This window comes from Delphinapterus leucas, chromosome 2, assembly GCF_059928025.1.
Source record: "Delphinapterus leucas isolate spDelLeu-1000000601 "Yukka" chromosome 2, BTC_Dleu_Yukka2, whole genome shotgun sequence".
NCBI classification, from domain to species: domain Eukaryota; kingdom Metazoa; phylum Chordata; class Mammalia; order Artiodactyla; family Monodontidae; genus Delphinapterus; species Delphinapterus leucas.
Genome location: NC_143130.1, coordinates 74,172,535 through 74,197,522, shown reverse-complemented (window position 1 = coordinate 74,197,522; position 24,988 = coordinate 74,172,535). Strand labels below are relative to the sequence as shown.

Below are 24,988 nucleotides of genomic sequence, written 5' to 3'. Positions count from 1 at the left end.
CAATGTACCATGTACACAGTACAGAGAATAATTTGCACAAACTAGAGAACTCATTACAAACAGAAAAATGAATCTATTATGAGAAAATGGGGAGATGTGATGTTAAACGCAAAAGCAATGAGATGTTCATGTGCTTTCAAACAAGAATATTCATTATTATATAATATAAGCCAGGAACTGGCAAAATTTCTGTAAAGAGCCGAACAGTAAATATTTTAGGACTTGGAGGCCACATGGTCTCTGTCGCAACCTTTCAACCTTGCCATCATAGTGTGAGCGCAGCCACTGATAAACCTGAATGAATGTGTGTGGCTATGTAACTTTATTTACAAAAAGAGGAGCCGGGCCAGGTGTAGTATGCCGCTCCCTGATGTAAGCTATTTGGAAAGTTTGCATAATAAATCTACTTTATTATATGGGTAATGGCCATTTATAACCTGTTCCAGATAAGACTTTGTTTCATTCAAAAAAATTACTTTGTGGTCTTCAATAAATGCTTCTAATTTAGTTTAAGCAAAAACATGATCACGTATTTCCTGATACTCATCAAGAATTTCCATAAGTTTAAACATGTTATAATTAAACAAATTGGAACAGAAAGCTTTAGCAAGTATACAAAGTTTGGTGGCATACATTTGTTCTATTAACCAAAATCTTGGTTCTAGCTTAACTTTTCAAATCTTGTTTTCCCTTTGTGTCATTTTTCTTGTTGGTTTTAATTTAATTACTTTGCTATATCGTATTAGGCATCATAAATCCTTTCTGAAACAAGGCAAAGAATAAAAGAAAAGGCAGATACTTTCACAAGTAAAATTTTCATTGCTTTCTTAGCTTGAAGTCCATTAACTCCTGAAATTGTGTGTAAACTTCATGTATGGTTATTTTTCAGCTGAGAGGGTCCATAGCTATCATTAGATTCTAAAACAGTACCACCTCCAAAAAATACTGAAGAACCACTGTTTTGTTTTTTTGGGTTTTTTTTTTGCAGTACGCGGGCCTCTCACTGTTGTGGCCTCTCCGGTTGCGGAGCACAGGCTCCGGACGCGCAGGCTCAGCGGCCATGGCTCACGGGCCTAGCCGCTCCGCAGTATGTGGGATCTTCCCAGACCGGGGCATGAACCCCTGTCCCCTGCATCGGCAGGCGGACTCTCAACCACTACGCCACCAGGGAAGCCCGAACCACTGTTTTTGATACTGTCCCATGTCATATTAACAATGGAATCACTTTAAGCAGTATAATGAACAGTTACATAGTATCATCAATAAATCCATGTTTTCAAATGATATAATTCTGTACAGTCATTAGATGAGTGAGTCCCCTTATCGACTGAGATACTTGACATATTTCCTTTTAAACATATGAAGTTTCTATTTCACACAAATCCTATCTGATTGCAAACACATCTAAATGCTTTTAAGCACACAGTTTGTGCCAAATAAATGTAATTTTCATACCCATCCAACATGTTGCACACTAAGGGTATAGAAATATATGCTTAAAAAAAGGCAAGAATACTTAAAAATCACAGATAATCCAAAACCTAATTTTAGTCACTCAAATGTTCCCATTGTACATTCAAAGCCCTCCTACATAAAATGTAACTGACAGATCTGCTGACTGGTTTTTTTCTGTCCCAATGTGTAATGGAAATGATTAAAAAGGAGGAAGCCAAATGAAAAATAGAAAGAAGGATCCCAGTTACACCTAAACTAGTGAGCTTACCATTTCTTCACAAAACAAAATAAAAACTATGTATTTTACAAGCCACTAGTATTCCAAGGAACACAAGTCTGGGAAATATTCCTTTATGAAATCACAGTACTCATACCCAGATGTATGAAAAAAATTATTTTAAAAAGTTAATTGGCAGCTCACCTAAAATACATAATTACTCACTGTCCATAGGCAATGGCCCATTTCACCAATAAATACTCATTTGCTGAAAGTGTAACTCAACAAATCATACCTGATGGTAATTTCTGCTTCATCCCATTGGACTTTGGCAGACGTGCTGCCCTCCTTGACCACTCCCAGCAGTGTGGCATGGCGCCCAGTTTGCTTGTGAACACACCGACCTCCAACTCTAAGACCAGCATCAACTCCTCCTATCACTGCCAGCACGGGCCACACCTCTATGCAAAGGGTCCTCAGCTGCGGCTCTGACAGGTCAGCAAGGCCATGTCTATTGTGTTTACCTTTCTCTTCCTCTTTGCTCTCCTTCTCCTCTCTCATTTCATTTTCCTCTCGGCTTTGAACCGAGCGGCTTTTCTTTAGCTTCTGACCTGAATCTTTAATACATATCTTAATTTTGTGTAGCCTTTCCATCATTTTTTTGTTAATGCAGTAAGTCCAACGGTCTGTTCGATGAAGGATACGAATAAGCTGAATAGTGGCCTCTGCCAGCACTGCTGCTACTGGACTACAAATGGGGTCTCCTGGAAGTAAGTCTCGTGGTGTGCCACGCATCTGCATATCACAAATTTTCACCTATAAAAGAGGGTAGCAAATGTGTGATTATTAATAGTTCTCCTAAACTATTAATTCTGTAAATTATAAAACTATAAATTCTAGCACATGAATCCCATGTGGAACTAGTATTTGGTCTCCTGATACATGTGTATTATACTATTGGCCCCCAATAAGGAGTGAACAAATATTACAGTTCTACTGAAGTTAGTAGCAGTATGGTCCTGTGAAATAAGCTACCCTGTCATTTAAACTGCGTGCAGTCTGTGAGCAGGAGTGCTGTTGTGGCCACCCAAAAGATAGATATAGACCAAGGTGTATGTGACTGACTCCATTTAGCACCAACCCCCACCCCCCGGAAAAGTCTTGAGGATCTAGCCACTCTAGTAGTCCTCCAGACACCAGAATAATAACGAGTCCTGGGACCATCTTATATTGTTCCAGGGGCACAAAGATAAAATCACAAGGCTAGAAAATTGGTATATTCCCAATCTGGACACGCATTTCAAATAAGACATAGAGGCTGAAAGAAGAGCAAGACTTGGGTTCAAATCTTAATTCTGTGTAATTTTTGGAAATCATTTAATCTCACTAACCTCAGCTTTTTCAACTGAAAAAAAAATCGGCACTAATAACAGTATCTATCTCTTACTATATTAAAGATTAAATTAGACTATGCACATAAAGTGCTTATCAGTACAGTGCCAGACACCCAGTAAATGTCCAAAAAGTTAACTATTATTAGTATCGTTTTTTATCAGATTCTGAAGTCAGAAAAGGCTTCTGGGTAGAATAAAGTGATTGATACAAAGCCTATGGTTAAATTAATTCCTTCAAGGTTCACAAATGTTAGGGAGCAATAGGCCATCATTCTAACCAGAACGTACCAGTACCTATTCTAGGCTGCAAGAATATCATCAGGGAAAGGGATAAAAGCAGGTACTGGGTTGCCTCCTTATTTCATTTCCAGTTCAGTTTTGTTGACGACCTGGTTCAAGAAGCAGTTCCCCTCTCTCATGAATGGCTAGCTTGAAATTATACCTCCTTGAAAATTTTAAAAATATATTAAAAGCCCAGAATAAATGGTAACTTTCATGGTTAGAGTTTACCAAATCTAGCACTTCCATTATAGACACATTATATATGAGATGGCTTGAAAACTTTCTACTAAAAATTAACTAGAAATTCCGGAGACCAGACTTAGGCTACTTTTACTTGACGTTATATCCTCAAGTAAAAGGATGGGGTAGAAAACAAATCAACCCACAGGGAGACCACAAAGAAGTTTCTCTCTAACTGGGTTTTACATGAGGAGAAAAAAAAGTTTTTAATGAGAGGGTTATCTCTTTAATACTGTCCTCCTGAAGGTTTAAGGTTCAAATTTACACCATCTACAAGGTCTGAGAACCCTCTAAGCTGAATGAATGAAAGGCAGCTTCCCCATCATAACTGAAACCTCCATTATTCACCTAATGGTATCTGATTACAATGAAGATTATTTTTAGATTTCTCTCTCATATGCACAACTGCCAATAAACCAGATTATCCCTAAACTATTTCCTATAATTCCTATAATTGCACATATGTTTGAAAGTTGACTCACTATATTCAAATTACCAGAATATCAAATAGTGCCTTAATAAAGAGCAAAGGCAACATCTAAAAGTAATCTAACCTTCATCTGGAAGAGTAAATTATCTGAGCAAGTACTTTTAATGGTAGAAATAGCTTATTATTTCTGTGAACTCTGATGTTAACAAATATTAATAAAAAATAACAAATATCCTTTATGCTTAATTATAAAGGTTTGAGGTTTCATTACCTTTTCCCCTGGGTTGCTACTATAGAACATTACGCATGGGTACAACTCTGCTGCATCCACATCTTCAAAAGCTAATTTGGGTTCCTATAGTGTGGCAGAGGTGATAGGAAAAAAAGGAAACAAAAATTTTTTTTAATTGATAATATCCAAGACACATTAAGAATCAAAGCTCTTATGAGACAGAGTAAGTTACTAGAGCCAAATCTCAATTAACCTTGCTAACCTTGCTAAGGAAATTCCACATATAATAAATGACCTTAATTTGTTCCTCTGTTTCAACAATCTTCCTGGGATTTTACTATCTTTTTTTTTTTTTGGTGCTGATAAATATTATAAGAACAGAAAGGTATTAGAGAAAAAGCAAAGAAGAGAAAATAATCTATAAACTGAATAGCTAATACCTGAATAACTGAGTTGAGGATAAATAAAAACAGGAAAACATGCAATACTTCTGAATGAGTTTCAGTACCTCTCCATTTTTCCCAAAGGAAATGGTCCTGGCTTCCATGTCTAACACACAGGTAATGAAATCTCCTTGAGTAAAGCTGGACAATGTCAGAGTCTGTTCTCCATTGTGATAGAGGTTACCACTGTAGGCCCGATAGAGCCACATATCCGAGGTAGTACGGTGGTTAAAGTCATGTACTGGCCAGCGAGAAACTCCAACACAGGTGCCTTCATTACCTCTGTTTTCCTTCACAATGTAAAACTAAAATGAAAGTGGTAATGTTCACTAATATTCAAAAAACTTGTTTATATACTATTAACTGTATAAAGCCATACTGGGGAATGTTTGTAAATAATATTTATGCATTTATGAGAATATAAATAAACATATTCTCAGCTTAAGTGAAAATAACATACAAATGAAATAATTTCATGATTTTGTAAAGATTTTAAGACATTTCATGATTTTGTAAAGATTTTAAGACAGATTTAATCTTTACCTTGTACAACATTTAGAATAACCTTTGAGTATTTATTTAAAATAAACAATTTTAACTTACATCTTAATTATGAAGCTGAGGAAGTACATCCAGTCCAGAAAATTATTAATGGAAAGCTTCAATTCTTTATACCAATTTTCTAACTACTCTCTTGTGTATACTTCTGTGCAGAAAAGACTTAATACAGCAGGCCTGAGACTGCTGTCTTTAAAAAGGCATGCTTGTAACACTGGCCCTTGGCTAGTATCTGGGAATTCGACTTGTATACAGTTTCCTACACTGTTAGAAAACTTTCCCAAAATGATTCGGGTGGCTCACCAGGACAAGAATGTTTGAACAAACAATGTGGTTTACACTGAACACGAACTTTCCTTTTGGGAGCTGGAGTTTTGGTACGTGCCAGGCAGAGGATACCTTCATGATCAGTCTCCAGTAAAAATCTTGGGAACTAAGTCTCTAAGGGGGTTCCCTAAAACATCACACACATGTTGCTGCATTTTCTTGCTGGGACAAGACTGCAGTCCATGTGACCCTTCATGGGAGGGAGAGAACATAAGGAAGCCTCCACGTGGATTCCTCCAGATGTCACCTGTGTCTTTTCTCCTTATTATCCAGTTATGTATCCTTACTACCTTGTTATAATAAACCCCAGTCATCATGAGTACAATGATAATACTGAGCCCTATGAGTCCTTCTATCAAATCTTTGAACATAGGGGTCACCTTCAGGACCTCTGACAAAATGGTGGCAACGTGAGCTCCACTAGAACAACTCTAAGTCATTAAAATATAATTATGTATTTGGGAAAAAGAGAGAGAGATAGAACTGGGGAAAGACAAAACTCTAGTGGCTATGGGGTTACACGTGTTATGAAGCAGCAGGTGAGTGGCTATCTGTTGTGAGAGGTAAAAGTTACCTATGGAATTCAAAACTAATAGATCCAACCCCAGGAGGGTTGGCTCACTGGGTCCCCTGGCTGCTTTTGGCCCTGTAAGCTAAAGTGAGGGGGAAAGAGCAGCCAGAAGAAAATTTGTACTGTTCTCTCCTCTAGGTGGGAGGAGAAAGAGAGCCCAAGCATTCTCACACATGGGCCTTGGACGGGCCAAAGAATAAACATTAGCTTGCAGCTGCTCTCTTGTCCAGGTGGGAGGGGGAAAAGTTCAAAAATTCCTGAAGATGAGTTTGGGGTAGACCAAAAGTATTAGAAGTATGTGTTGCTCTTTCCTCCAAGTGAGAGGAGAAAAGGTTATTTAAATCAGTTCCCAGGGCTGGAGTAAAACTTTAAATAGATGAAAGAGAGGGAGAAATGCAGAAATGGAGAAAGGGAGAGAGAGAAAAGAAGAAAAGAAAAGAAAATACTCCAGCGATTTTCTTTAGCCTAGATGCTGTCACTGCTGTACCAGTGCCCTGGCCCAATCAATTAACCCTAAAAATGCTAAATTTACTGCTAGGGGTCTGAGTAAACTTGAGATCTGAGGGAAAAGGGAAAAGTAAATTGTATACAACAGCTTCACTTTGTGGCTACTGCATCTAGATGTATGATAAAAAATGATGTAAAACGTTATATGCTTGTAACTTCATAAATACTAAGAGATCATCCTGATAAGTAAAAGCTGCAAAGGAAAAGTCAGTGAGATACAACTTCCTTGCTTTTTGCCCCAGGTGAGTAGATCGGAACTTAAATTCTTTGAGTACTGGAAACAAAACAAGCCTCCATAACTGATGATTTTTTGTTATGATTTTTGCCTATTAGAACTGCTAGAAAAAAAGGGAGACAAAATAAAAAGAGTGGCACTCTCCACGTAGAAATATACTTTGAGAGTTTTAAAAAGCAGTTGTTAGTTGCCAATTAGTTCTTATAAAATCAGATGTCTGACCCTTAGAGGCTGATGATTTTCTAGCCTGAAATGCATATTTTTGAGTGGGTAAATTTGTACTCTAAGATTGAGAAGGCAAAAAGAGCTTGGGAAAGCCTTGCTTGTCACTTAGACTTAAAATGCAGCTGTCTGATCCTACAGCATTTAGGCTTTATTGCTGCCCCCAAAAGTTGCCTATTTTATAGAATCCTCAATTCACAGCTTCCAACTGCCTGGACCTGCCTCTAAGTTAAAACCTCATACTGTCTGCTATGGGCTGTTTCAACCCAACATGAGCTGTGTTCAACTAAAAGCAGGCACCAGCCTAATGAACAAAAATCAGACGGGGGGCTGGTGAAGATTTAGTTGGTGCAGCCATAAACTGAAAACTACATGGATTCTAGCTGTACTGTCCAGGTCTCTTATACATGCCCCTGGGAAAGGGCCTGTTCTTTTGATAGCCATCTAATTTGAGCTGCTGATTGGCTTTTTATTTCTGACATAGAAAGTGATTACATTCCTAACTTTGATTCTTACCGAAAGCTGAAAGTTGGAGGAGGGCATACCCAGGGTGCATGACCTCTATGTCCACTCTTATAACAGACTGGACTCTTGACCTCTTCTTGGGGAGGTCTCACTGCTGTTGACTTATTATGTTCAGCTTTTTGGACTAGTCGTAGTTTGCAACAACAGACTGATAGCTTGATTCAATATCTGATACACATGCCTAGTAAGACAGTTTATTAAATGAAGCTCTCCCTAGAAAAAGACTGATCTTTCCTAGGCTGCTCACTGGATAAATGATTAGGATAAAAGGCGTAGAAGGTTTTGTAAACCTATTCTGGAAAACAATTTTTTTAATTGGGATTTTGTCCTGACCAATTGCTAACCTTTCTGGTTAAGTTGTATCAATATAAAAACATTTTTGTTAAAAAAAAAGTTTTCGTGTGGAAATTCTTTTGTCCCTCTTGTACCTAACCCTTCTGGACAAAAGGTCTAGATGGAGATAAAAAATGACTAAGAAGACCTGAAGTTATAATAACTAAATGGGAAACACTGATTTTAGAATAACGGTGGGGGCGGGGAGGGGGAAAAAAAAAAACAAAAAACCCCAGGCCCTGGGAAAGTGTGGAAGAAGACGGAGGGTATAAATGATCATTGTTTCTTCGGAACTGCTCCTCCTCCCGGGGGGGGGCGGGGAAAAAGCCATGCTGTCAAGAAAGCTGTTTTTTTTAATAGATCTTTATTGGAGTATAATTACTTCACAATACTGTGTTAGTTTCTGTTGCACAACAAAGTGAATCAGCCACATGCATAGAGCACTTTAAATTCAAACTAACTTCTGAGCCTTATACCTGACAGGCTATAAGAAGTAGGGGGTGACCCCAGGTCATGGAATTTCCACAGAACACCTCCAGATGTCATCCACACTCTTAAGGCAGATAAAATGATGTCACAGACAAACAAAACCATTTAACAAACTGTCCTTCAGAGGCAGTCCCTCTGAAATCAAGCACTCAATTAAATTACTTAGACTGCAATGGGAACAGAAGGTGGGAGGCCCCCTGATGGGAGATCACATTGGGGTCCTGTTAACTTGTTCCGCCTGACTACTGTATATCCTGATTAGGGATATCTTAACAATTATAAACTCATTTCCAGGGATACCACATATGACCTCTGGAATTGTACTTTTTGTGTATGCATCCTATTCTGATCCCTGGACTGGCCAGAGTTGTGCTGTGCTAAATTTAAGGACAAAGTCACTTGACTTTTTAAGATAGACCTTTACAATTAATGAGATTTGTTTTAACTGGCTAAGTCTAAGACCCCTGAAGTCAGTACTGGAGGTCAGTCTCACCCTGCTGTCTGGGGTCCTACCAGATAATAATATTAATTTTATTGTAAAAACACTGTGGCCAGGAGCCAGCCAAGGAGGTGGACTGTGCAAAAAAGAACACAGCAGAGATTGCTATCCTTAGAAATGTCTGCTTGCAATGCTGGTCCTTGGCTGGCACCTGGGAACTTGTCTGGTAAATAGTTCCCTACACTGATAAAAAATCTCCCTGACTGATATTGGTGGCTTATTGTGCTTAGACTGTATGACAATATGGTTTATGCTAAAAACCCACTTTCTTTCTGGGAATCTAAAAAAGGCCAGGCAGAGAGTATGTGACCAGCACTCAATAAAAATGTTGGGCACTCAGTCTCTAATACGCTCTCCCAGGAAGAAACATCACACATATGTTACTGCATTTTCATTGCTGGGTGTGCACTGTGTGACCCCTCATGGAAGGGATGATTATGATTTTTCAACCTTTCACTAAAAAAAATTTTTGAGGTAATTTTACAATTACAGGAGAGTTACAAAAATAATACAGGGTTTCTGTATATCCTTCACTGAGTTTCCATTTATGTTAAAATCTTACATAGTAATAGAACATTTACATAAGATGACTTTTTTAATAGTCTTTCCATACTTTTTTATAATAACCTAGGAGGAAAGTACTAAAAAAATAAAATGCTTTTAAAAACTACTTGGAATTCTACGTACCTTCCACTGATAGCACCCAGAAGTTACTCCGGTTGACGCCAATCCATATCCTTTTCCTCCACTGCCATGAGTTAAAATCTGTCCATTCTCCACTATGCAACACTGAGCTTTCTCTGGGTCAAAGGATACTTCTTGTATAGGAAGATTCTCATCTTCTTCCTCCAACTCTCCCTGCTTCTACCAGAAAGGAAACTGGGTCAGTATTTTGAACTAACTCAGATTCAGTTCCTGAGATCTCCTTGGGTTGATTCCACAAATATTTATTATCTACTATGTACTAGTTACTGTGCAGACAATGGAACACAATCATACATACAGCATGGTCCCTGCCCATGAAGAGCTTACAGCTCAGACAGGGGACAGAGAGACAAATAAATAACACCAGTATAGTAGTGAGAGAATAAAAGAAGTTACATGACAGGTATAGCAGAAACATATAAGTGTAAGTTTCTAAGCAGGCTTGAGAAGGATAAGGTAAGCATTCAAAAGAGGATGACTTCTGAGCTGAATCCTGAACGATGAGAAGGCATTAAGCAGCCGATCAAAGTAGAGAAAGAAATTTAAGACAGTATGGACAGCATGTGCCAAGTCATGGAGGTGAAACAGAGTTCACTGATTTAAAGAATTGCAAGCAGTATGGAATATCTGGAGGATGAGACTGAAAGAGAACAAGGAACTAGAAAGAGAAGAAGGAACAAAATCACGGAAGGCCTTCAATGCCATTCTAAGTTTAATCTTTACTCTAGACAATAGGGAGTGCCTACACAGAATGATTTATATAGAGGAACTACTATCAGATCTATGTTTTATAAACATTGTTTTACCAGGAGTATACAGGATGAAAGCAGAGAGAACAATCAGGAGTTTACTGCAAGAGTTCAGGTAAGAAATACTGAGAACTTAAATTCATTCATTTGCTCAATGGGTATTTTATAAGCATCTACTATGTACCAGGCACTATACCAGGTCCTATATACTCGGCAGTATACTGAACAGATAACGTCTCTGCTCTCATAGAACTTATATTTTACAAGGTGGAGATAGAAAATAAACAAGGAAATAGCAGGTAATAAGTGCTATGCTGAAATCAAAAAAGGTGATGTGATAAAGACTGTGTGGCAACTGACTCTAGAATGAGGATCAGGAAAGTACAATGAAGAAGTGATAATTAAGTTGAGACATGAATAATAAGTTGACTTCTGAGAAACATATCTGAGGGAAGTATTCTAGGCAAACAGAATAGCTGGCACAAAGCCCAAAGGAAGGAACAAGCTTAGTGTGTTCAAGAAACAGGAAGAAGGCAAGTTGTTCACAGTGTAGTGAGCAAAGAGGAGAGAACAAGGAGTTCTAGAATTTATCCCAAGAATGATTAAAAACCACTGGTGGGTTTTTAAAGCAGAGGACGAACATGCTCTGATTTACAATGTTAAAAGATCACACTGGTTCCTGTGTAGAGAATGGACTATAGGGAGTTAACAATGGAAGCAGAAAGACCAGTTAGGAGAATATTGCATAATCCAGGCCAGAGATGGTAGTGGCTTTGAGTAGGGTGATGGCAGAGGAATGAGGAGGTGGAAAATTCAAGTTAGGTCTTAACAGAGAAGTCAACAGGACTTGGAGATTGTACAGACAAAGAAAATGTGGGTGTGTGTGATAGAAAGAGAGGAATCAAGGATGACTCTTTGGTTTTTTGGTTGAGTCACTTACTAGGAAAGATGGGAAAGCCTGGGGAAGGAACAAGATGTAACAGAACTAAGGATGCTACTAAGTATGAGAGGCCTATTACACTAGAACAAGTCGTAAGGCAAGTAGAAGATGGGTATATGTCTGGAATTCAGGGAAAATGTCAAAAAAGGAATTAAAAATCAATGGCATACGGATCTGAATAAGGTTTTGCTGGCTATAGGAAATGGAATGGAGGTGACAGTTGAAGGAAAAAAGGGGTCTTGGGACCAAGCCTTGGGATACTCCAGCAGTCAGATTAAATAGAAAAGGAAGTATAAATAAAAGAGGATGAGAAGAAGAGGCCATTGTACTGGGACAGAAGGAAAGCCAGAAAAAGTGTAGAATCATGAAAACTGATAGAAAGATTAAGGTAGCTAGATGTATGGATTCAAGAACTATTTAGGAGGTAAAAATCAATGAGTTCTAGGGACCACATGGGTGGGGACATTAGGAGAATTCCCAGGAATTCAGGTTTGAAAAACTAGTTGAATGTTAGTGCCACCAATAAAAATGGGATAGGAAGAAAAGGAGAAAGGTTTGAAGGAGAGACACGTGAGCTATCATTCAAGTTTGGAAGGCAGTGCATGTAGTGAAAATGGTCGTGGGTATGACTGAGACTGCTGGAAAAGCTAAAGACAGAACTCTGAGGAACAATGGAATTTGGGATGGAGGCAAGGAGAAAGTCACACCAAAGAAGAGATGCCTCCAGAGGGAATCAAGGATTGGCAGAGGGTATCTAGGAGAAAGTAGTGTTTTGAAAACAACAGAAGGCTAGAGTTTCCAGAGGTCAAGTAAGCTGTGGATAAAAAGCCATACACTGTATTACCAATAACACCTACCTCTGTCACTTAATTTCAGTGCTTTGATGGAAGATAAACAATTGGGCTGAAGAGATAATGAGAAGTAAGGAAGTGACTTAAACATACACAAGATTACTCATCCCAGCAGCTTAGCAATGAAGGATGAGAGAATATAGGGAAGGCTTCATGGATAAAAAAGAAATTTAGAAGGGTGGGAATAAGAGACGTTTATAAACTGAGGGGAAAGAACCAGTGGAGAAGGAGACACAGTACAAAGAAGAGACTGAATAACTGATAGAACAAAATCAAAGGAGAAAGGATCCAGAGACAGGTGACAAGATATTCACATGTCTGTCTAAAAATACCTTTTTGGAAGAATCAAGTACCTGTAATTTTATTTCTTCTTCTTTTTCCTTTATCTGAATAGCATGTTTGGCCTGAGCAATGGGTGTCTCCCACATACAATCCGACAGGAGGGAAAACAGATGTTCAACAACCTATTTATTGAAGGAAAAAGAATGATAAAATTTGTAAAGGATCATTTTAACTATTTTTAGAAAAGATAAATCATGTAACTATAATATTAAGTCACATGTGAGATTTAATTATACCAAGGTCTGACAGCTACTTTGGGTGGATGCAAGTTAAATATCATTTTTTAGAAAGACCATTACCCACTACAAAGTGGGTTCGACTGTCCTCATGTTGCCCCACTATATGGACCTCTGATGAGGCCATGCAGCCTCACATCTTTCTCTCTCTAGATGCCCAAACCTAGGAAGAAATTCCACAAATTTTCCTTTCTTTCTGATCTTGAAAGTATTCACTATACCACTACTCCTCACATCCCATAACTCACTTAATTTCTCTTTCTCCTTGCTTAGAGATGAAAAAATTTAAAAAGCAATCTCAGAAGTGGAAGTCATGCTATTGAATAAATGACACATTTACAACTGAAGAGACCATGAGTTTAGATTTTCGGTGCATCATGTTGCACATGTAAAGAACATCTTCTAATAACTTTAAAAATAGAAACCTGGGCCATTTGATCATCTTCTACACCAGATTCACAAGCTGGTAGCACAGCCTCAAGGACATGAAGTGCAAGGAGCCTCGTTCTTAAGTTACCAACTAGAGGAATTCCTGGAGGGGGAAAAAGACATTTTCTTATTATAAATGTGACTTAAATTCAAAGTTTAAATAAACCTCTTGAAAAAAATCTCTGAGGCTGCTAAGTATTTAGGATGGAACAGACTTCACTTCAGCATATTATCACAAGAATTCTGGATTCATCCCATATCCATTAATGTATATGAATATCCATGTTTGTGTTTCAGTTTTTATGTATGTAAGGGAACAGCACTATAATAACTACCTGTGCCAAGTACTGTGCTATGCATTTCATAAACATTAATAACTCTGTTGATCCTCACAAATCCTACATTATATCCCTATTTTACTGATGAGGAAACTGAGGCTCAGAGAAGTTAAGTAACTTGACCAAAGCCACACAGCTCAGTAGAGACAGAAGTAGGATTGTAAATGACAGGTCTGTTAATCTCTAAAGCTCAGGCTTATCATCGCCTTTAATTGCTTCTGACTCCATCTATGCCCTGACGGACTCACAGGATTAATGGGGAGTAAGCAGTTTGTACTTTTCTAAAGTAAGCAAAGGTAGAGACAGGATACTGATGCTCTTTTTTCTATCCATTACTACAACACAACCAGTAGAAATAAATGAATATCTGATTTTTCTTCATGCTCTAAGAACTTAATCAATATTACAGAAGGCTTACCTTATTAAAGGAGAAAAAAAAGCTATTGTAAGTTATACTAGTTAAGAAAAACTATTGGGAAAATGAGTATAAACTTAGTATATATAAAGCTAAGATGTGTATTTACAGAAGAACCCTGGTTTGAACAACTGATCTGAAAATAGTAGTTACCTGTAAATGGCAGATCTTTTAAGAAAATAAGAGAAAGGTAAGGGCTCTTTTGAATAAACTGCTGTTTTATTTGCAGCACAGCTGATCAGTTTTGGAAATTCTTTAAATACTTTTAACAACAAATGAATTTCTTGCCAGAATTTGCTACCACAAAATGACTGGGATAATTCTGCTGTAAGAACACTAACATTTAGTATGACTCCATTTTACTGTATTTTTGCAGTTAATAACTGCAGCTGTTATGTTAATAATAAGTTGTCTGTATTCTTTTTTTGTTTATGCCAATCTTAAAACAAAGATACAGGATCTGAATTTTTAAAAAATTGAATACACATTAAAAAAAGTAAAAAGAAACACCAATAAACTATATTGAGAGTGTACACATATAAAACAGCATGTACCATAGAAGACTATCTTATGTTTCAGCACATTTAAGAAAGACTAGGGATGATGAGAAAGTTCTGGAAATGGAGAGTAGTGATGGTTGAGCAACACTGTAAATGTGCTTACTGTCACTGAATTGTACACTTAAGTGGTTAAAATCGTAAATTTTATTTTATGTATATTTATCACAATAAAAAAAAACAGATTAGGAAAGGACTGATAGTAATCTATGCAAGCAGACCAGACTTTTAGGCTAAGAACCAGGAATTAAGCTTATTATAAAGAACTCTCAGAGATAGCATACAATCAGAAGTTACAAATCAAGGCAACAGAAATCATATCATGATAAGAAAGAACAGACAAACTCCAATCTGCATTTTGATAATCCAAGAAGTAAACTCAAAATCTGTGTCAAATTACCATATTAAACAGAATGTTCTCTGCTTATTTTTATTACTGTAATCTGAACTAGAGCCAAGTTCTCTGCATTAAATCCACGATCTTCTCCAGTGCTACCTTCTATTATTAATTCCTCTCAATTTTTACTCCTGAGATTACTTTTCTTTCAATCAAATAAGTACTCATAAAACAAGAAAGAAAAGGCTTAAAATCAAGGTCAAGTATCCAATGTTGTTATCTGAATAAAACACATGTGATGTACAAAATACTGTAAAATAAGACAAAGGTCACATACCTGAAGAACATTTCTGAGATGCTATATTTAAAAGCACCTCTGTCCACTTTGGGGAAGCCATTTTTGACTGAATTGCTTTTGAAGATACAACTCTGCGAAGAAAAACTAGAAAATCCCCCAGATGAAGTTCGGCTGAGCGTTGTTTCCTAAGGGCAACTAAAGAGTGAACAGACAAGTTTACATTACAACCAAAAGCCAACAGGAAACAGTCTTATATCAAATAACTTACGTTTAGAATGCAGTAAGCACACACCTAATTCAAAACCTAGGTTGTCAGTTAGCCTGGCTAACTGACAGATTGTCCCTAGCCTGGCTAAGACCCACTCAAAGCCAGTACTCTACCTCTTCTTTACTTCTTTAGTCTTTGCTAATATACAAACATTTATTACACTAGTTTGAAGAATATAAAATTATTAGCCTGCCCTAGGTACCTATATCTCACCCCAACCTTGTTCCTACACATTCCTTCAAAATCCAGTTCAAAGCTACCTCTTCCATGAAACTTTCTCTCTTCGTAGAGATCCCTGGGAAAATCTTTTAGGAGGCCTCCATCCTACCCCATTCTCACTCCCAGCAAGTATTTCTGTAACAAGACACTAAATTAATTAAAGCCTGGAGACCTTAAATATAAAGCTGGTTAATACAACTTGATGATACAGTTTGTGTTTCAGTATCAGTACTACGTTTGAAATGAAGAGTATACCTTACTTTCAGTTAAGTATTTTAAAGAGTATGTGGAGTTATTAATACCTGGTCCACCTGCCTCTGAATGCCTGGCCACCGCTTACTAGAATCAGTCTCACTCCCGGCCATCCCCATAAATAGAATGGGTGCAACCTGAGGGGAATGGATGTGGACTCAGTCTGCTGTTACACCTACTGAGATTCATCACAGTTTCTTTTTTTTTACTGGATATGGAAGGATCCAGTTTTCTTGGGGAGCTATAGGCTGAGAAGTAACTCTACTGGGTCTTCCCTGCCATCCATATGTGCAGTGCTCAACAGAGTGGTAAGAAACTATTACCTGAACAACCCTGTATCCCCAAACTGGATCTCAGGAAAAAGGAAGGTGGCATTAAAAGCCTGTTTTTATTTTATCATACCCTGTGAGTCTGCCCATGCTCTTTGTGTAAGCTACATACTTGCTATATAAAGAACAAATAACTTGCCAGAGGTTCAGCCTCTGAAACCAAAAGCTAGCCCTAAATTAGACTCATACATCCTCCTAGATTCTGCCCTAAGAGATTTAGCTATTTCTTCTGAGCTTATTGTATTACACTGTAATTATCTGTTTAAACATCTACCTTCCTCATTTCCCTAGAAGGTCCTTGAGGGCAGAGATAATGTTTTGTCATTTTTGTATCCCCAGCATATTCCTTTATCCACCCACCTATATATACAGTATTAATATTATTTAAATACTACTTTATTTAAATATTATTTATTATAATATTCCAATATTAACATTAACATTTATTGAGCTCTTACTATGTGCTAGACACTGCTCTAAGTCCTTTACAGAGCTTACTATGGTAATAAGACACTGAATAACTGACCAGTTTTAGACCTTTATTCGCTTAATATATAACAGACATGTATAGTAGTTCTTCTGTTCAGGGTTTACGTTCTACTGAAATACAATGTTCACTATAGTTTTTTTTTTTTTTGGCTGCGCCATGCAGCTTGCAAGATCTTAGTTTCCCAACCAGGGCTTGAACCCACACCTTCAGCAGCAAAAGCACAGAGTCCTACCCACTGGACCACGAGGGAATTCCCACAATGTTCACTATAGTTTTTAAAAGCTGTAAGGAGATGACCATATTGCAGCAAGCAAAAATTATTACGGCTAAATATAATGAAGAATTTTTTAGTGACTAGAGAACAGAACAGCCTAGCAAGAAGTTCAGCTTCCCTAATTCTAACCCAATTCCCATATAAAAACACTTGGTCCTGGGGGAACACTTAAAACAAGAATGCAACCCAAGAGATGGGCTTTCATGATCAAATGCTACAAGAACATAATCTGGGGAAATCAGTCACCTAGAACCTCTGAGTTCTAGAGCCACAACAGCCAAGGAGAGGCTGAACTTAGACACTGAGTGGTACAGTTGCTTCATCAGGGTTAACCAACTCTAAAGAGAGGAAGTTCAGTCAGAGGTACCTCTAAACCATACATATTTGGAGAAAAAAGGGGTTTCTAAATGAATAAAAATCCTCTCATGCCTCACAACAGAAAGAACTCTACATTCTAATGATATTCACACAATGTGGATTCAATAAATGCTTGTAAATAATGACAGAGAAAAAAGATTTATGATACCTCTGAAGTCTCTCTTCTCAGCTTCTCCACTGGAGTCAATTTTTTTTTCTTCTTCATCCTCTTCTCCTTCTCCAAAAGAGGCCATAAGTAGTACACCGGCCTGGGACAACAAATTCTTCAACTGACTACAGAGTAGATCCAACAAAGATTGAACTACCTTGGGGCTCAGTTTATCAGCATAGGTCCTGAAAAAACATATACATGAAATAACAGGAAAAAAATAAATGGTAATTACACAGAAGGGCAAATGTGCTTAAACACATAAAGGAGATTACGGTGAAATGGAAATCACTAAAATGTGAAAGACCAGGCCCCACACAGTTCTACCAAGACATCTACAATGCTCACCCTGTAGTGATGGCTAGAATCTGGAGCAATCTTGTACTAGCCACTTTTAAAGCTGTGCTTAGCTGGGAAACACCCGTTTTTGGCAACAACTGAAGAGGTTGTCCTAGCATGGTGTCTGTGCCACATAACTGCGACAATACATTTAGCAGACCAGTGGAAATCGCCAAAGAAACATCTACTGGTTGATAGTGGACACTCAGGGCGAAAACTGTAACCAAAAGGAGACGCTGCTGGGCTTCTAAAAAGAAGAAAGAAAGAAAGGCAGTTGAGAATCTTCTTTGAAGTTAACAAAGCATTTACTAAAATAAATCATATTCCAAAATATAAATAGTAGTATGGAACACTATTACACTTTCAAGTATTTATTCTTTACCTATAAGCTGACCTAATGTTAAACACAGAACATTAGCTATCTAGCATAACCTCAGGCCAAAATGTTACTTGCACCTTATATTTGCATGTGCAGTTACTCACCAATGTGATGCTTGTTGGCTTGCAGGGCTCTCTCCAGAGTAGCAGACAACTGTTGATAAATCTTATGCACAGCCATCTGGATTTCAATCTGAATATTTCTCTTAGCTGCTCTGATCCCATCCTAAATTACACACAAAGATTTACCTTTTCTATTAACAACAACAACACTTCCTACCCAAATGAAAGTAAAAGCATATTATTCCTAGCCTATGCTAGAGCCCTATGGTGGTTTTTAATTATTTAGTATATTTCAGTATATAAAAGTTTTACAACAAATTTATTTTTCAATGCTTGAAAATTCTTGATTCTATGTAATCTCTCTCCTTTCCCACAAAGCATTTTTCCTCTCTAAACATGGAAGACATAAAGACAACACTTCAAAAAAACAGTTCAAGCAATCAGAGAAACTTGGTAAAATGATCAAGTCTAAAATGTAATTTCTTGAAACCCATCCTCCCAAACACTAATCCTTATCCCAACTTAGATCTACCTCTATGCAATGTGGCTAAGGGTTAATAAAACTTCAGCTTCCCTAATTCTAATTCTTTGCTGAGCCAGCAAAGAATCTAAAAGTACAATAGTACCATGGCTTACCTAATGGCTTATCTAACCCCAGCTATACTCAGGAAACTAAACCAATGAGGTATCTTTAAGTCACTTACGTCTTTATATTTTTAAACCTCAATTCTAAACACCAAAAAGTTTAGCATTATTAAACTGGTGTTGTAAAAATACAGTTAAAATCTGAATATACTAAAAGGTGTCATCCTCCCATGACAGTTCTGTCATCTACCTGATAGTGATGCAATCGGCCACTCTCTCCTTTGGCTCCTGCGTGTCCAACAGTGCCTAAACCGAAACACCCTGCTAGAAACTGCAGCCTCACAGATGTGAGCAGAGTGGATGACTGGAAACCTGAGCTTGATCTGCTTCCTGTCAGAGAGATGTTACCTTTTTCTTCCATTCCAGACAATAGTACAAGGATCTGATGAAGTGCCTCTAAACGAAGCTTGAGAAAAAATAAAATAAACATATTTTAGAATTCTTCACTGAACTGAGACACAAATAACTCTGTACGTCACAGACAATATATTTCTTAGCACACAGAAAATTCTGATATTTCTCAGGAATCTATTCTATTAAGATAAACATTTCTTTTACTGTTATGACTTTAAAAATTAAAATATCTCTAAGATCCCTATAAGCATACTTCAGTATAAAAGAGGCTACACAGTACAAGGGGAAAAGTAGTAAATGTGGATGTAGGAGATCTAGTTTCAAGGCCAGAGTATTCCAACGACTATGTAGCCTTGGTAAACTCAATTTCCTGAGTCTCAGTTTCTTCATGTATAAAATGAGGCTAATAGTACTTTAATCTACTCACAGAGCTATTGTGATGCTCATGAGGAGATATACATGATTTCAAAAGCATCAAGTAGTATGGATACTGCTTCCTTTACTTATAACATTATATGGAATGAATACTCTTTAGTTCAAGAATTAGAAGTATTTCCAAAAGATTTCTCTGTGGTTCTCTTGAACTTCTGGCTCTATCTTCCCTAGGAGGACACATATCCACCACAGCAGTCCGTTGGCCTACCCTCCTTTTTTTTAAAACAAATAAACTTTTTATTTCAAAATAACTTTATATCTATAGAAGAATTGTAAAGATGGTACAGATAGTCCCTGTATACCTTTCCCCAAGCTTCTCCTAATGTTAGTATCTTACAAAACTATGGTACATTTATGAAAACAAATTAACATTGGTACAACACTACTGACTAAACCACAGAATTTATTTGGATTTCGCCAGAGTTCCCATAATGTCCCTTTTATGTTCCAGGATCCACATCAGGATATCACATTGCATCAATTGCCTTGTCTCCTTTAGTTTGTGACAGTTTCTGTCTTTGTTTTTCATGACCTTGACATCTATGAAGGGCTGTTTGTGTATTTTATAGAATGTCCCTCAATTTGGGTTTGCCTGATGTTTTCTCATGTTTGGCCTACAGGTATGGATTTAGGGATGAATACTACAAAGTCCCCCTCTCATCACATTATTATCAGGGTACATGATATCACCAGAACTTACTATTGGTGATATTAATCTTGATCACTTGGTTAAGGTGATGTCTGCCGGGTTTCTGCAATGTAAAATTACTGTATTTTTTTCCCCTTTTCATACTCTGTTAGCTCTAAGTCACTAATTCCAGCTTACTCTCAAGAGGAAGAAAATTAAGCTCCACCTCATGGAGGGAAGAGTATCAAAGAATTTGAGGACATGTTAAAACCACAATCATTAATAAATATTTTGAGGGGGATATTTGGAGGCAATGCTCACTAATATTAGCATTTATCATTATTAGCATGGTGTTCTAATCCAGGCCTTTTTAAACGGAGACAAATGGGTCAAAAATGGGGACTCTAAGAGCAGATCTGTATAGTCACCAACCAATCTCACTCTAGTTTCTAGGAGACAAGGAAAGACTTAGTGATTAGAGTATCTTGTGCACTATTGTTCACTTCAAACAAACTATCAGGCTGCTTTGGTTAAGATAGCAACATCAAAAAGCTCAAGTGAAGGAAAAGGGGAGGCAAGGAATAGAAGAAAAGGAAAAGTTTTTCCTACAATTGTACCTTCAGTGGTTCAGTTTAAGTTTCCACAGTCCCTCACAAGGAGTAAATATCAAAGACTTACTTCTGCCCTTAACTGTTGCTGTTCCATTGCAATGATGGAAGCTTGGGGACTTGTAGACATACTTTCCTCTGGCTCTTTAAAACCTGGGGCATTCCCCACATCTCCACTCACAAAGCTTACAACATTTTCAATCAAAGTGTGAACTCCCAAAGACTTGGTAAGATCAAAATCAGACTCAAAGGAGTTAGAGGAGCTGCACAACCAGTCTCTGTTATGTTTCAGGCGCGCCCAAGAGTCGCTCAGGGTTTCCAATTGACTATGCATAGGACCTACATACAAACAGAACAAAAACGCATCAGTGATGACCAAGATGAGCATACATTCTGAAACTAGATGAGGGCTGAGTGTTGCTATCATACCAACTGGTGAGAAATGGATACTAGTGTTTGAATACATGCATGCATTAAGTGAATCTGAGCAAAATGCTTTGGTAAAAAACAACAAACAAACAAAAACTACAGCAATGTAAGAAAACAAAGGGAAAGCCCTGTTTAATGTACCAGTGTCTCTGTAAGCGCTTTAGTAACACATTGCCACAAGAAAAAGAAAGGCAGAAGCTGCTCTCAAAATGCTTAGCTTAAAATGCTCTGCAGTATTAAACCAGACCATCATTTATGACCAAAATGGAACTCGGCACTTAGGACACTGCTGGTAAGACCTACTAGTAATAGGACTTCATCTGATTTAACATTATCATTGCAAAGACTGAGTCAAGACTGTGCAAAATGTGTACATATCTGCAATGAAATATTACCAAAAAATGAATATAGAAGGGCAAGTAAACTTACACAAAAAGGAGACATAAATATCACCCTTGGTTTCATTAATATAAGGAACATTTTCACTGTGTGATATGCACATTTATTTCAGGTTGTGAAACTCCTATATAAAGGAAGCAAAGTTTCACAGACAAGAATATATAAGATTTACTATAAAATGATATCTACATAAAATTACCAAGTGGTGTTGACAATAGTGGCTAAATATAATACCATTAGTTTTGCCAGTAGGCATTTTCTAGGCTAAAATCTTTACATTAGACAGCAAAAATGTTAATATGTTTGATCACAAGAACTGTCCAAGGCATGTGCCAATAATGGCTTTAAATAAATATATAAATGCCTAATTCTTACACGTTTTGTCTTTTTTGATTTAATTGATCTCAGGTACATGAGTTAGATTAATCATACTCCTTGGCTCATGATATACTCTCATCACTGGTCCATGCATGGCCTGCTTTTGTATTTATATTTACTTATAATAAATGTGAACACAAGAACTAGAGAACTGGCAGAATACTATCTATCTGTTCTTCCCCCCAACCCATCTCTCCCCTGTGTCCATCAACCTAAGGATTTCATTATCACTCCTTTGCTTTTATTGTTGTTAAATATTGTTTTATCTTATATGTATTCCCAAGACAAATAATGTTTAGTGTTAGTTGTTTGTGACTTTATAAAAAAGTATCATTTTATGTAGTCTTTTTGGACATTACTTTGCATTCAGTATAATATTGCTAATACTCATTCACATGATTCCATGTAACCATGGTTCATTTGTTTGAGTGCTGTATAATATCTCATTCTGTGAATATACCAAATTTTTCTATTAGGAATGAATCTTGAGGTACCTAATAAAATATGCATTACAAAGATTATATTTGTTACATACTAGATGGAAAAGATGTGGGAAGAGGACTACTTAAACACTAATGCCCAAAGAGAAAATGAACTAATACAATATTGACTGTATAACTTATTTTTGAATTATTACAGTGATGTCAGGAAAACCCCAGGACTTCAAAATGAGACACAGAAATCCACAATAGGCAGTTAATATTATAAAGTAGCTATGAAATAATTTATATGCATTCTACTAAAATAATTTAGAATGGCTAAGAATATATGGTTTATCTGCCTTCTATATTTCAGCAAGAATTCTTAAGATTAAAAAATGTTGGATTTTCAGTTCTACTGAACATAAAAAATAACCAATCTGAAAATTTCCCCAAACTGTATAGCTGAATATTTTCCCATGTAAAACAGAAAAGGTAAAAATCCAAAGAAAAATGTCATGGATGCATAATGTATTAAATTAAAATGATATTTAAAGAATAAAGGAGGGGCTAATGTGGAAAAAAAGAAAAAAAAAGAAATAATCATTTTCCACTTCCTTAAGCATCCCAAATGCAGACTCTGGATTTAACTTTAACTTACAAATGATATTTTTTGGTCTCTTAGCATTGAGCTTGTTGGTTCAATAACAAAATTTCAGAATAAAAATTTCTTCCATCTTCCAATACTTATAAATTACTTTTCAAAATGAAAATACAATGTGCAGAGAGTTAATGCTAGAACCACAGAAGTAAAAGCGACCTTAAAGATTACCTAGTCCAATTTCCTCACTTGAGGAAACAGAGGCTCAAAGAAAATGATCTTTTCTAAATTAATAACACTAATCCCTTAAGTTTATGGGAGGTGGTCTTACATATTCCTGTTCTTAATCAACTCACAAATCACTGATCCATGGGAATTTCAACTGCCTGCCTACGCAAAGGCTCAATATGTGAAGAAACTGCAAGTAGTGAATTGCCTTAATATACTCCAAAATATTCTATGGAATAGGTGGCCAATCCCCAAATTAAATCCTCTCTGCAATTTAAAGCAGGGGTCAGCAAACTTTATCTATAAAGAGCCAGACAGTAAATAATTTCAGGTTTTGTGGGTCATTCACTATTCATTTAACTACTCAACTCTGCTGATGTAGTGTGAAAGCAGCCATAGGTAATACATGAGTGTGGCTGGGTTCCAACAAAACTTTACTTTCAAACAAAGGTGGTAATCCAGATTTGGCCCTCTAGTCAGTTTGTTGACCCCTAATTTAAAACATGTAATTTATGGGCTTCCCTGGTGGCGCAGTGGTTGAGAGTCCGCCTGCCAATGCAGGGGACGTGGGTTCGTGCCCCGGTCCGGGAAGATCCCACATGCCGCGGAGCGGCTGGGCCCGTGAGCCATGGCCGCTGAGCCTGCGCGTCTGGAGCCTGTGCTCTGCAACGGGAGAGGCCACAACAGTGAGAGGCCCGCGTACCACAAAATAAATAAATAAATAAATAAAACATGTAATTTATTAAGTATATAAGCCAAACAAAACTTTGTATGAATAAAATATAAGGAAGAATAAGACACTATCTGAAAGCAATAGGATAAATAAATAAATTAAATAATTATAACCAAAATGTTTAGGTTGATATCAAAAATACTTTGAAACACAAAATCTCACAATATGGAAATGAGAGATGAAAAAACCTCTAATTCTTAAAAAAAATTATAACAACCTAATAACTGATTTGTTCTGTGTTGTTTTATCTGAATATAGGAAATACTGTGTCTGAAAAGCATATCAAAAGCCTCTACAGAGTAATTGTGACTGAGCCCAATTCTTACTTAATATTAATTCAGAGTCTCCTACTATAAAAAGAAAATATAAAGTCCAACAAGAAATTTGAGATTGTTTACTTGTCCTTACAACTTTGGTTCTTAAATGGAATTTTCAAAATGAACATGGCAGAGCTGCAATACATACTTTATAAACCATAAAATATGTAGGCAAGCTAAAAGGGGAAAAAAATTAAACATGCCATCATGTACTTGCTTGAAGCTCTTCTTTTTTCTGGGGCTCAACTGGCCAAAAAGGAGTAAATACACTACCACAACAAGAATCAGAAGACAAAAGGAGAAATTTGATACAGGAGACAACATTCACATTTGTTCTTCTTTATATAATCTAATTCGAAATGCAGAGATAAAACAGCATTTCACCCATACAAGTTATACCATGAAACACACATGTTGATAAATGTTTCCAATATTATTTAGCAATAAAACCCTAACACTATATTTAAAGACCTGGGGCAGGGTAGTGAAATCAAACCATGATGCTCCTTCTTAAAATTTT

At 37.0% G+C, this 24,988-nt stretch overlaps 1 protein-coding gene across 22 annotated transcripts in view; it reads right to left on the bottom strand.

The window, feature by feature from the left end:
- Positions 1 to 24,988, bottom strand: part of HERC1 (HECT and RLD domain containing E3 ubiquitin protein ligase family member 1) — a 214,834-nt gene that overhangs the window by 76,099 nt on the left and 113,747 nt on the right. For 19 of the 22 annotated variants that reach the window (XM_089904370.1, XM_089904371.1, XM_089904282.1 and 16 more), the window contains 12 exons: positions 21,035 to 21,303; positions 19,130 to 19,345; positions 18,337 to 18,457; positions 17,863 to 18,100; positions 17,515 to 17,699; positions 15,196 to 15,351; positions 13,208 to 13,314; positions 12,558 to 12,668; positions 9,647 to 9,823; positions 4,759 to 4,998; positions 4,290 to 4,373; positions 1,968 to 2,488 (listed from right to left, as the gene is read on the bottom strand). In XM_089904370.1, the coding sequence (XP_089760496.1) occupies positions 1,968 to 2,488; positions 4,290 to 4,373; positions 4,759 to 4,998; positions 9,647 to 9,823; positions 12,558 to 12,668; positions 13,208 to 13,314; positions 15,196 to 15,351; positions 17,515 to 17,699; positions 17,863 to 18,100; positions 18,337 to 18,457; positions 19,130 to 19,345; positions 21,035 to 21,303 (2,425 nt within the window). The remainder of the gene's footprint in view (positions 1 to 1,967; positions 2,489 to 4,289; positions 4,374 to 4,758; positions 4,999 to 9,646; positions 9,824 to 12,557; positions 12,669 to 13,207; positions 13,315 to 15,195; positions 15,352 to 17,514; positions 17,700 to 17,862; positions 18,101 to 18,336; positions 18,458 to 19,129; positions 19,346 to 21,034; positions 21,304 to 24,988) is intronic. The other 3 variants (XM_089904299.1, XM_089904341.1, XM_089904349.1) reach the window with 3 other exon arrangements.